General features: G+C 32.2%; 1 protein-coding gene across 1 annotated transcript in view; it reads right to left on the reverse strand.

Annotated features, from left to right (window-relative positions):
- Tbck (TBC1 domain containing kinase) overlaps positions 1–14238 on the reverse strand; it is a 224468-nt gene that overhangs the window by 35679 nt on the left and 174551 nt on the right. The window contains exon 24 of the mRNA XM_026403170.2: positions 11272–11447. Within this exon, the coding sequence (XP_026258955.2) occupies positions 11272–11447 (176 nt within the window). The remainder of the gene's footprint in view (positions 1–11271; positions 11448–14238) is intronic.

A 14238-nucleotide genomic window follows, 5' to 3' on the forward strand; every position in this document is an offset into this window, starting at 1 on the left:
TGAAAAATTCCAAGCTTTAGTTCTCTAGAATGATGGGAAATAACATGTGTGAGGCCCTGGATCCAATCCCCAACACTGGAAAAAAAATGATGGTGGAGACTGATCACATTTCATATATCTTAAATTTGCAGTTCAGCTGCTACTTCATTGCTTTTTTTTTTTTTAAAGAAAAGGTTTGGCATTAATAATGAGAGAAACAACCATAAAATAGGTTCAGAAAAACGAAAAGATGGAATCAACATTGGAATTTCTGTGTATGTTGTTTAGTTAGAGTCTTCTAGCATGTGCAGAGAATTCATAACATTCGGAAGAATACCCTTAGACTTCAAAGCATTAGTTTCTCAAACATTTATAATTATTCAATACTCTCAACTGTAGTTCTCATGAATAGTAAAGACTTTATCCATGAAAACAATTATCCTGACAGTACTTAAAAAAAAAGATAATACTTTTGTTTTTAGCAAAGGTATATCTTAAAATAAAAATTATGATAACCAAACCAAGAACCTGACAACTCATTTGTTCTCAGCAAACAGATCTATATCTGTCAGGTCTGAATCAATTGCTAGAGATAGTTTCTGTGTTTATGAAACAGCACTTATCAAGTGTGAACATCTTTTCTTTCTAGTGCTTTCACAGTAGCAAAAGCAATATAAATCTATACTAGTCAACTGCTGTGGCAGAAATGTTTATATTACCTGCTTGCTCCTCACTTTGTGAAAGGGTGAGCCCAGGCTGTCATGTTTGTATTAGATAACCCTGCCACCACCTTGGCTGACAGGATACTGGGGAGGGAGGGTGAAGGTAGACAGATAGCTGTTGTAGGCAGAGCCAATCCAATTCTTTTCCTTGAAAATCAGAAACAAAGGACAATGTTCAGGCTGTGTTAAGCTTTACAACGGAAGGTCATGTTGAGTACCTCTTGCATAAAATTTGTTCAGCCACATATTAGAAATTACAAGTCCTTTACTCTGAAGAAAAATTGTTTTAAAGCTAAATTCTGTAAATATTGGGTTTAAAAAAGTAGCCATGAATTTGTGGTTTCACTCTCATTTATGTTTTTAAAGAGGATGTTTGTCTAAACTGCCTTTTAGTCACTAGAAGTATGTCATAACTTGTTATTGCCCTAGAATTTACTGTTGGTTATGCTTTATGTTTTTTAAAAGTATGGATTAAATGCTAAAATGCTTGATAAAATATGATGGCAATAGAATTGTTGGGAAGAGGAAAGTTAATATCCAAGACATAAAATTACTTAAGACCTTTGTTTGGTTATACTTTGGAAGACAAGACACAGAAGAAATAGCATTAACTAATAAGTTCCCTTATTCTTAGTTTAGAATCAAAAAGTCCTGGAAAATATCTGAGCACTCATCCAATAATCTTCTTTGTCATGAAACTTCTAGCATCTAAGAGACTAAGCATGAATGATTGCAGACAAAGTTGTTGCACCTCCAAGTTTTCTATCCTTAACAGCATGACTGGTAAGCAGTAGAGGAGAATGAGATTGGCCTAGTTACACATTAGTACATTAGTACAGTCTCATCCAATAGTTTTTTTTTTTTGGGGGGGGGTTTCTTTGTTTAATTAGTTGGATAATGAAGAAGACAACTTCTGTCATTTAAGAATCCTTTGTTTTCTTCCTTAAAAATTTAGTTTCACTGCTTATAATTCAGATTCTTATGTGAAAGACATAATAAGAAGAAGCAGAACTTTTTAAGGTAATTTCTAAATATCTTAAAGAAGATGACCAGATTATATTGCAAAGGTATGTAGCTGAATATTCTTTTCCCATATTTTTTGCAGGGGATATATTGGGACTGAACCTAGGGACACTTTACTACTGAGCCATATCTCTGGCTCTTTTTATTTTTTGATTTGAGACAAGGTCTCACTAAGTTGCCTAGGGCCTCACTAACTTGCTGGGGCTAGCTTTGAATTTACAATCCTTTTGCCTCAGCCTCCCAGTTGCTGGAATTACAACCTCCCACCATACCCAGCTACTTTTGAGTCCTTCATAATCACAATAAAATACTGTGCATTTTATGTATTTAAAAAAGAAGCAAAGTGCATATTTTTATGTATTTTATATTAAATTAGAATAGTAAAATAGAACACAGTGTTTCATATTTGGCAACTTCAAGTGATCATTCCTGGGCTAAATCTGATAAGGAGAGCAAAAGGACAGAAAATATGCATTGATAAGCTCTTTCTCTGTGAATTGGTTTCAATTCACTGTCCTGATGTGAAAGAAATATGTAAAGATTCTTTACAGCAAGATATTGTTGTGAAATGAATATGCAACATTACATATTTTAGGATTATGACTGTCACTTCATTGCTTTCCTTACATTCTAGACAAAAATCTAAATTCTCCGTTTTAACCTTTTGCATTTCAAAAAAGCTATTTCATGTAAGCATAAACACAAAGAGGTTCTGTACTAAGTATACTTCTCAATAGCCAGGCACTAAGCTATTTACAAATTAAGAACTTATAAAGCTTCAGCTTCAAAATACTCAGTTTAGGATTATACAAGAAGTAGATGCAAAATTATTTATTTATTTTTGGTACTGGGGATTGAACCCAGAGGCCAAAGTATTATGTGGTGTTTAGCCTCAATCATATATGCATCTTGATAATGTAATTCCAACAATGCCCACTATAATTTTCAGTTTGATTTTGGTAAAAATGACAATACCAATAAACAATAATTTTTAACTTTTCAGTGTCCAAGTGAAATTAGAAATTTTGATGAAATTCTTGAAGGAATTAAGAATCATGATTAAAAAAGACAGCAGGAATTACAATTAACTCTCTACTATAAAAAATATAGTTTGAGCGCCCAAATTTAGCCCCAAAATCTGAAATATAAAATATTTCAAAATCTTAAAACTCTCACATGATATCACAAGTGGAAATTTCAAACCAAGAAACTTTGTTTCATGTACAAATTATTACACATATTGTATTAGGATATGTGTATAAACTGTATGTGAAATGTAAATAAATTTTATGTTTAGATTTGGAATCCATCCCTAAGAAATCTCATTATGTACAGATAAATTTCCAAAAAAAAAAAAAATCTCAATCAAAACACTACTGGTACTGAGTATTTTGGATAAGAGATGTTTAATCTGTACTTATGAAATTATCCAGTTATTATAGCAGTTACTCAGAGTATTTGTACAAAGCTGTTTACTACTTTGTACGATAGGACACATTCCAATACACTCATGAGTTTTCTTTGATACATGGTGACCAGGCAATAAGCTATACCCTTCCAAAACTATAGCTCTACATTCTATCTGGTAGACACTTCCAAAGAGCATTCAAGTGAGATTATAATAAAATTTTTCCACTTAATAAAACATGGTAGTCCCATGGACAAATAGATCTGAAAAAAATTTTTAAATTCATTGTGATAAAAGAATTGGGCTATCAGAATAGCATTAACAGGCAGGGATGGCATATATTATCTTCTAGGTTTCTAAGATATGAAGACTTTCTTGTATTCCTAAATCAGTCTATGTAATGCTACAGTAAGCAGATATACTATACTTTAATTAAGCAGATAGGAAAAAAAATCAGTTTTATGAATGCTCATATTCCAGAAAGATTCTTCACTTTACCCAAAGATTTTTAAAATCCCTTTAAAAATGCTCTCAAAATTCAACACAGAAATAATCTCATTTTTTTCTAAATCCTAAATGAACACAGTATTTTTGCTGGGTACCAAACTTAGTGACATCTTACCTGTACAGATAAAGTACACCAATCTTGCCAGAGCAATTATGAAAGTGTACATACCTTTATGTAAGTTTGTTTGCTGTGCTAATTTTAATTAGTGTTATAAATCTTTAAGCCCTGAAGGCTATACTGTTAGTATATCAGTAGCCAAAAAGGAAAATGGAATTAAACCCAGTTTCTCCATTCGTAATATAACTAAATAATATTAACTGAAATAAAAATTGTTCAGATATCATTTCCTTGCTAACTCTATTGTTGCAGTGTATTTGAATTGCATTCCCAGCCCCCAAATCCTCCATTTTTAACATATTAGTGGCCCCTTCTAACATTTTACTCATCTGTCCATCTCTATTCTCATTACTGTCTACTTTAGACACTGATTACTTTGAGCTTAGCTACTACAAATGTAGCTGCTTCCTCCAACTTTCACCTTTTCTGAAAAGCCATTTTATTTATGATGTTGTCAAGTTAAAAATTTATTCCTTCAAAAATTTATTCCTAAATATCATATTCCTGATAAGAAGCCTTCCGTGGCTGTCTATAGAGCAAAGCCCAAATATTGCATTTCAACAATATAAAGTAGAAGATAAAGACAATATAGGAAAACAATAGGCAATTTAGAAAATATTTTAAACAACATTTCAAAAGTAACTTATTTTCTTTGAAGAAAGAAAATGTGATATAGAACATTACATTCCTCCTACTGTAAACAGGAGTGGAAAACATGTTTGTGGCAAGAGAGAAATGAAATTATTTTAAAAAAATACATTACATTAATTCAGTCATTAATTTGTATAAACTCATTTGCCTCAATCTTGTTTATGCTTACTTAACATTCTATGCAGAGACTAGATAGGTGCCTGGCAAATAGTATAAAGGTTTAGGAGCAAGTTAGCCAATTTTATGGCCTTGGGAAGTTGCTTCATTTCTTTAATCTTGTTTCTTCATCAGTAAACTAGAGATGTTAAATACATCCACATCATAGAACCAGAACCATGCTTAGGACGGTGTGAAAGCTTACTGGTAGCTATCATTAACAATTAATTCTCTTATATTTACTCATTCTAAGTGTCTCTCATTTTAAAATAACAAATACAGTGCACATTGTTGCTGCTGCATATATTTGCATCTTCCATAAAGTTCTAAGTCAAAAAAATCTCAAGTTTTGGATTTTCAGGAATTGTTGAGTAATGGTATAAGGTGAAATAATAACTCCAAAATATACTGTCGAGATTTCTGACCATCCCAAAACTTCTGTTGGTTTTGATAATTTTCTATTCTCTGACTCCATCTCTTACTTTGCTGGTCTCTTTGTTGGTCAAAAATGCCAAGCCATGTATTCATGTCAGAAATTCTTGTTTAGAAATTCCTTCCATATCTTTTATAGCCCACCTCTTCACATCATTTGACTCTGTTGAAATATCATCATCTCAATGTTCTCTTTGAGTATTATATTTGAATTCTAACAGTACTGTTATGATTTAGATGTGCTGTCCCCTCAAAACTCACATGTGAGATAAAGCAAGTTTGGAGGAGAAATGATTGGCTCATATCCTTAACCTAATCAGTGAATTTTAATCCCTGGTGGGATTAAATTGAGTGGTAACTGGAGGCAGGTGGGGTGTGGCTGGAGGAAGTGGTTCATTGGGGGTATATATTTTGTTTCTGGAGAGTGGACTCTCCGCTTTCTAATCATCATGTGAGCTGCTTCCTTTTCCACACTCTCCTGCCATGATGTTCTCCCTCACCTTGAGCCCTGAGCAAGGAAGCTGACCTTCTATGGACTAAGGCTTCTGAAACAGAACCCTCAAATAAGCTTCCTCTTCTACAGTTGTGCTGGTTGGGTCTTTAAGTCATAGCAGCGAAAAAGCTGACTAAAACAACTTCCTATCTTCTTTCCTGCTTTATTTTTACTTAATTAACATTTTTTTTTTGCCATTTAAGATCATTTTAGAGGTATGCTTATCTTTTCAATTAAAATGAGATTTCCAGAAGTCCAAGTAATTTTGTCACTTTGTTTACCAACAGTTCTACCAAATCTACACTCTATGGCACGTAATCAATAATACAATAAATATTTACTCAATTAATGAATATTAATTAGATGAGTACTTCTAACTCTAAATTTTGATTCTATTGCTTTCTTGTAAGTACTGTCTTACTTCCAAGCTTAAAGGGAAAAGGGTCTCAGCTATAGAGTGCAAGAAGAGTTTATATATTGCCAAATGACTTTTATAATATTTTTTAGTTGTAGATAGACATAATACCTTTATTATATTTATTTATTTTTATGTGGTGCTGAGGATCAAACCCAGTGCCTCACATGTGTTAAGACAAGTGATCTAGCACTGAGCTACAACCTCAGTCACATGCCAAAAGAATCTTGATGTTTAACATTGAAGTGTACCATAGGAGATTGTGGGTATATCATTCTGCCTTTTTCCTTCTGTAAATATTTTCTAGATACTTTCTAGGTGCCAACCCTGGTGTTGGGGTTACAAATATTAAAAGCACATGAGTTCTATACCTATCTGGTTTATCTTATCCAGAAATTAGGTCCTTGCTGGTGTATTCTTTGTTTGTATTGCTCATTTGGTTCTTATTACAGATTGTCTTTACTATTCATTTGTCTTTTTGCATAAAACATTTTAGTGTTTTACAGTCCTCATACTGAAGCAACCTGGCAAATAAGAACTATATTTTATGTCTTCTTCTTAAAAAATTATCAATAGCACTATAGAGAGTAATATTTTACCAGTTGCTGTCAATGATGGTGATATCTAAAAATATCAAATAATCACACTGATTCTAAGCACTAAATTTATGAATGTATTTATTACTATGTACATATCTTTCCCTTGTCTCTAATTCCTTAAAAATAGGATTTAGCATGAATAATTACAAGGAAATGTTATTATAGTATAATATAATCAAATAGTACAGATCACAGAAGATTTATAAAAAGCTTATGCTTCTTCCAGCCTTGGAAGGTCATAAATAGTTTAGACAACTCAATCAAAGGGTATTGTTGAATGTATAGCTCTCCATTGTTCACAGTTTCATGATATTAATAGAGATTTAATGATAACCAATGACTCTGGGAAAAGTTTAGAAATTGGCTTCTCTCAAAGCACTACAAAATACAGGTAGCAATATTTGGAACTCAGAAGTGTAAAAGTAGTAGATATGTGGTAGAGGAAAAATTTAGAAATGTCATGAGGATAAATGGTCTAAGTTTAAGAATATCTTAGTTTTAAATTACTACAGAGCCACAGTAACAAAAACAGCATGGGGTTGGCATAAAAATAGACAATGAAGTAGAATAGAAGACAGAGACAAATCAAATACTTATAATCAACTGATTCTTCACAGAGGTATCAAGAATATATGCTGGAGAAAAGACAACCTCCTGAACAAATCGTTCGGGGGAAAACTGGATATATGTAGAAGAATAAAACTAGATCCCTATCTCTCACCGTGTACAAAAGTTAGCTGAAAATGGATCAAGGACATAGGTTTAAGATCAGAAACTTTGCAATTGCTAGAAGAAAACAAAGGATGAATCAACATACAAAGAGTTCTATAGGTCAGGAAATAATAACAAGAGTCAATAAGTGGGATGGCATAAAATTAAAAAGCTTCTGCACAGCAGGAAAGGAAACAACAACATGAAGAGACAGCCTACAAAACTGGAAGGAATCTTTGTCAGAAAAGTTTTCTTAAATAGGGAACTAATATCCAGAATATATTAAGAACTCAAAAAAATCAATATCAAATTTAAAAAAAAAAACCATTCATGTGGACAAATGGTAAATGAAGTATCTACTTCTCAAAAGAAGTTCAGATGACCAACAATACATGAAAGAGAATTATTATATGAAAAACTAATAATTATATGAATTATAATTTTTAGCCACCAGAGAAATGCAAATCAAACTTACCCAGATATTCCATTTTGTGCCAATCAGAATGGAAATCTTCAAAAACACACAGAACAATAAATGAGGATGTGGAGAAAAAGGGACTTTTACACATTGTTGGTAGGTAGGAATGTAAAATAGTCCAGCCACTATGGAAATCAGTATGGAGGTTTCTCAAAGAACTAATAATAGAACTGCCATATGATCCAGCAATACACCACTCCTTGATATTTACCCAAAAGATTTAAAATCAGCATACTCTAAAATGATAAATTTTCAGTTTTAAATTCTTAACTAAAGATATCATATTTCTGTTTATCACAAAAAAATTCACGATAACAAGGGATGGAATCATCCTTGTTGTTAATCAAGAGATGAATAAAGAAAATGTGGTATATATACACAATGGAATTTTATTCTGCCATTAAGAAAAACATTTGCAGGAAAATGGATGGAACTGGAGAGCATCATGGTAAGCAAAAGAAGCCAGACTCAGAAAGAAAGGTAAGTATTATATGTTTTCTCTCATATACAGAAACTGAAGGGAAAAAATGAAGGATGTTATGAATGCAAAAGGGAGGAAAGGGACCAGAGGGAGAAAAGAGAAAGGTAATGGGGAAATGAGTTTGATTAAACCATGTCATAAGCATGTATAAACATGTCATAATGAAATCCACTATTCTGTATGATTAATATACACTAATAAAACTTATTTTTTAAAAACCCCTTAGTTTTAAAAGAAGCTGTCACAAAAGGAGACTTAGTAAACTTCATAGGTTGGGCTCTTCAGAATAGCCAAAAATGGATGATTTCATTTTATTGTCTTCATTGCCTGAACCTACCCCATTCACAAGTGGCACAGAGTAACACTGATTCTCTTCCTTTAACCTACAATCATAGATAGGCAGTTAAATGTCCAAATAAAGTATTTTCTTAGTTCTAACTTTAGACATTGAAGGGCACTTCTATATTAGAGATTCATCCATATTCATCAGGGAACAATGTTCAGGTTAGCTGTTCTCTTTTCTGCTCTTTTGTTTGTATACATCTAGAAGAACATAAAGGAGAGTACCAGTGAAAAGAAATTAAGATTATGAAGCTGGAAAATCTTGGAATGAATGCCACTTTCATATTGTATGTTTTTAAATCTAAAATAGCTAAATTATTTGAAGTGAAATATTAGAGGAGTGATGTTCATTTATTATTCTAGTAATAGTCTTTAAAATTAAAACAGGAATATATGCTGTATGTTTTTGATGGTTTCGTGAGAGAATGATTTTGACTAAAGGCTCAAGCACAAGATACCCTAAAAAGTTAAAAAATATTAAACCCTTAAAGTATCAGATTGTAAGAACTTCTAAAGCAGGACTATTCAACTGAAATTTCATGCCTTTTGTGGGGGAATGCTACATACCCTCTCTGCCAGGAACTTCCAGTATACATAAAGCCCTAGCAACCAGCCAGGGACATCACATCTATACTCTCTCCAAACTCAAGGGTCTCATAGCTTAGAGAAAATAAAAAGTAGCAACTTTTCACAAAAAGATTGGGATGTATCATTTGAAATTGTAGGCTTTCAAACTGTATTCTCCATTTCCTAACATTTTAAGAATTAATTGTTCAAGCAGTTCTGTAAATGCGCCTACTAGAAGAAAAATTAGGCTCAAATCTTCACCATGTTGGCCTAGGATCTGATATCCTTAAGAAGACTTCTAAGGTGCAAGAAGTAAAATCAAGAATCAATAAATGAGATAGATTCAAACTAAAAAGCTTGTCAGCAAAGGAAACAATCAATGTGAAGAGAGAGCCTATAGAATGGGAGAGTCTTTACCACATGCATCTCAGTTAGAGCATTAATCTCCAGGATATATAAAGAATTAAAAAAAACTCTTAACACCAAAAAACAAATAACCAATCAATAAATGGGCTAAATAACTAAACAAACACTTCATAGAAGAAGAAATAATAAACAAATATATGAAAAAATGTTCAACCCCTTCAGCAACTAGAGAAATACAAATCAAAACTAAGATTTCATCTCACTCCAGTCAGAATGGTAATTATCAAGAATACAAAAAACAATAAATGTTGTGAGGATGTGAGGAAAAAGGTACATTCATACATTGCTGATGGGACTGCAACCATTATGGAAAGCAGTATGAAGATTCCTCAGAAAACCTGGAATGGAACCACCATTTGACCTAGCTTCCGCTCCTCAGTTTATAACCAAATGACTTAAAATCAGCATATTACAGAGATGCAGCAACATCAATGTTGATAGCAGCTCAACTCACAATAACTAAACTGTGGAACCAACCTAGGTACCCTTCAACAGATGAATGGATAAAGAAAATGTGGCATGCACACACACACACACACACACACAATGGAATATCACTCAGTCTTAAAGAATGAAAGGATGGCATTTGGGGGTAAATGGATGGAGCTAGAGAATCATGCTAAGTTAAATAAAACAATCTCAAAAAATCAAAGGCAGAATATTTCCTCTGATATAAGATGCTAATTCAGCAAGAGGCAGGAGCTAAGGAAGAATAGAGTTACTTTAGATTCAGTAGAGAGGAGGGAGTATGGGAGTGGGAAGAATAGTAGAATGAATCAGACATTATTACCCTATGTACATATATATCTATATGACTGGAGGGATTCTACATTATGTACAACCAGAAGAATGAGAAATTATACTCTATGTGTGAGGTATAATTCTATTGCCATAGAAAACTAATTAGGAAAAACCCCATCAACCTGCTAACCCTTATTTGTAGCATTTATATTTAATATATATATAGCATTTACATAAAGTAAAGTTATATTTAATAAATGCTATAAATGTGAACTTATAAAAAAATTATAAAATTTTTTTCCATTTCATATATCAAATTTCTAAGAAAAATTTTTTATTTTAAGAAGGATTTGCTCTGTTTAAAAGAGTATGATTCAGTTGCCTAGATTTTAGAGAATAATCAAGTCACATTTCATGAGAATCTGAAAGATGAAACATAAGGACAAGTGTTTATTCTTCAATGCCAAATAAAATCTTCAATGCCAAATAAAAATCATTGGAAGTTATGACATATTTAATAGTAAAATCTTAGTAAGAAATACTTGTATTTAGTGAGTATACATGTTCTTTGTAAGCCAATGTTTAGGAAATTATAGTAAATATAAGTTCAGTGTTAAGATCCTTGCAAACATTTTCTCTAGGTTCTGAAGGAGACCAGGTATATATTCTTCATTTTTTGCCAAAATTCCAATCTATAGAATGACTGATCCAATGCCTTTAAGAATAGCAACATTCCTCAGAAAACCACACACACTTTCAGAAAAAGAAACCAAAAGAAAACAGGAAAATATCCCAATATTCTGGTGTTGTTTGAAAAATATTTTTAGGTCTCTGGTACATGTTATCTTATAAATATAAACTCACATAAGACCATTCTGGCATCTAGTTTGAGAGTCATTTATCTATCTGAACTCAGAGGAATCCTAGAAATGCTCATTGTTTTACCACATATCCTTTAGATGGAAAGGAAGAAATATGAATAAGGTAGGACCATGCTTCCAAAGTGCATAAGTAAAGGATACTCTTCATTATTGCGAATGTCAACCACCAAGAGCTTTGGCTTACTGGACTTTGTTTTCTTTGTGGGTGTTTTGAAGTGGCCTGTCACTGTGAGCTCACACAAGTCAATCAGGTCCTCTGCTGAAATCCGGGGTGATACTTCAGATTTTAGGTCATTTAATGGGATGGATTCTCTTGACTGGAAAAAACATGAAGAGAAACCAAAAATATTGAGAATATTGCAGAGACAAACTAGAGACAATATAAAATACATTCAGGCTTTCTATATTAATCAATATAAATATAGCACAATGGAAAAGAGAAAACGATCTTATTTTAGCAGTATATTGTGTACTTGTGCTCTTAGCTATTGAGGCACTTCGGTAATTCTTTATTGCATCTATAGGAAAGCAAATGTACAGATGAAGCAGAATTTTCCTTATGAGAATCCTGTGTATCTTTAAAAAAAACCCCAGCTCCTCTAAGCACATTAGTTTTCTTCATGTAATTACTGTTGTGAATTATATTAATTACAATTTCAGTAATATGAGAAATTGTAATGTAACTCAGGATACATACTAATTAAAGAAACTCATTCTAAAATATGTATTAAAATTGTATAATATAATTTAATGTGTTAAAATTTTATAATATAATTTATTACATTGAGTGAAAAGTAGATTCTCTGAAGAATAAAAAACAATCTGATGCTTTCTTAGGAAACCAAATTGACAACATGTCTTAATTACGAAGTAAAAGCAGTCTCCAGAATATCAAAGCAGCACACTGGTCTATGTGCTTTTTGTGTGGCATAACGCTGATTCAGACAAGGGACAAACAGCTATTCTCTTTGTTATTTAGTAGGGACAAGGATTCTCTCACATACCTACAACAGACAATAAAATTATTAACATAAATTTAGTCACTCCTGAAGGCTTATGTGATATAACTTTAGAATTTAAAATTTACTTGATTGAAAAGAAGGGAATTCAAAGGATAAATCTTTATATTTTTAATAAATTATCAAAATTGAGTCTACTTATTATCTCAATTATTAATTTGATCTCTCTTCTCAGTTTCATTATGGGATTATATATTTAGAAATTCTAATTTAGTATTTCCAGGCAAGAGAACATAAATCCTATGGATCATTTATCAGACAGATATTTTGAAAAAAATATTTTCCAATTTGAGTTTGATGTCAGCTCTCATCTCTTGGATTTCCCTGACCGCCATAAATTCTTCAGTGGTAAAGCATTTGTTCTCTCACTTTATTAACTTAAATAGAAAAGGAAATTGCAAAGCTTCACGGGTTTATGGCTTTTAATAAAAATAGGCATTACGAATTTTAATTTTTTAATATTAGGAATTAAAGCTACTTAAACATTCTGAAATTAAAAGTACTTCAGAAAGATTAAAGAGCTTTAAAATTAGCAAGCCATACAATGAGTGCTTCCATCTCCTTTTAATCAGATTTCAGTCTTCACAGGTATTTTCCCCATCCTTCATGTGAAGTTATACATTTATGAAGATAAAATAAAGAACTTTTGACTTATCTAGTTGTGCTTTTAGTTATTGATGAAAATGGCATTTCAAACTGAAATTTCAACTGTGTGAAACAAGTACCCTGGCTGAAGAAGAGGATTTTGAAGTAAAATAGAAGAAATTAAAAATGTTTAGAAAAGATACATAAAGGAAGGGCAAAGAAATATAATTTTGACGTTCCACATTCTTTTCCAGATCTGTCATTCCCCAAGGTAGTCTCTCTTCAAAGTCTGTCACTTCTAAATTTCTGGGAAATTTGTATATCTACCCTGTGTAGTGTTCATTAGTTCACTGATAAATAGAATAAACAAAGAGAATATCTTGAAAAACCCATAAAGTAGGGGACTTTCTAACATTATCTACTAATCAGATAATGGAGACTACTATCAGCCTAAAGGATCCTGAGAATGACCAGACTGCTGTCATTTTCACATACCTAACTGTACCTACCTCTAATCCAATTCTCTTTAAAAGAGGAGCTAAGAATCCATAAAACATGGTTTGAGATGGCCCACATCCTCTCTAAATATGTATTCCTTGCTTTCCTAAACAAGTCTATTTGTACCTCTACTGAAACATACTGAAATTTTTTAAAAAACTTTTTTAGTTGTTGATGAACTTTTATTTTATCTATTTATGTACAGTTGTGCTGAGAATTGAACCTAGTGCCTTGCATATGCTAGGCAAGCGCTCTATCACTGAGCCACAATCCCAGTCCAAAATTCCTTCCCATCACGTATGTCAAAGACCCTGCTGGTCCTAAGTGGATTTTCCACCTCTCTCCAAGGAACTCTTTGGGACCTTTTCAGATCTTCTGCAGATCTCTCTTCTCCAGTGATGATTTTACTGACAATTTTACTACACTAAGAATCGATTAATTTAAAGAAAGACTCTCTTTGGCATTGTTTCTAACCAAGTGTGTCATATGTGAGATTTTAAAAGATTAGAGTACTGTTACATGAAATGGTAGAAACACAAGAGGAACACAGACAAATATGATCATAACTTTTCAAATGTCTACAAATATGTATGTGAAAGGAACTTAAATATTACACATTCAAGTTCCTCTGTAAATTAATTTTAGGATATTAACAAATTAGGTTTTGGACAAACCACCCTACTTTAAGAAGAAAGTAATTATGATATTATTTTTTTGAAATTTTTTAGATATTTATGGACCTTTATTTTATTGATTTATTTATATGTGGTGTTAAGAATCTAACCTAGGGCCTTACAAGTGCTCTACTACTGAGCCCCAACTCCAGCCCCTAACTATGATATTTAAAATACATAATTATTTTTTTAAAATTAGTTTCATAAGTGATTTTACAATTCATTATAAAATCTCCCCTTACGGCATTTAAAAAAAAAATCTCTGCACAACTTACAACTTCTGTCTTATTTAGTATCATAGACATCAGAATTTTCCTTGTGTGACTAGTTTT

This window comes from Urocitellus parryii, chromosome 10 (genome assembly GCF_045843805.1).
Source record: "Urocitellus parryii isolate mUroPar1 chromosome 10, mUroPar1.hap1, whole genome shotgun sequence".
Taxonomy (NCBI): domain Eukaryota; kingdom Metazoa; phylum Chordata; class Mammalia; order Rodentia; family Sciuridae; genus Urocitellus; species Urocitellus parryii.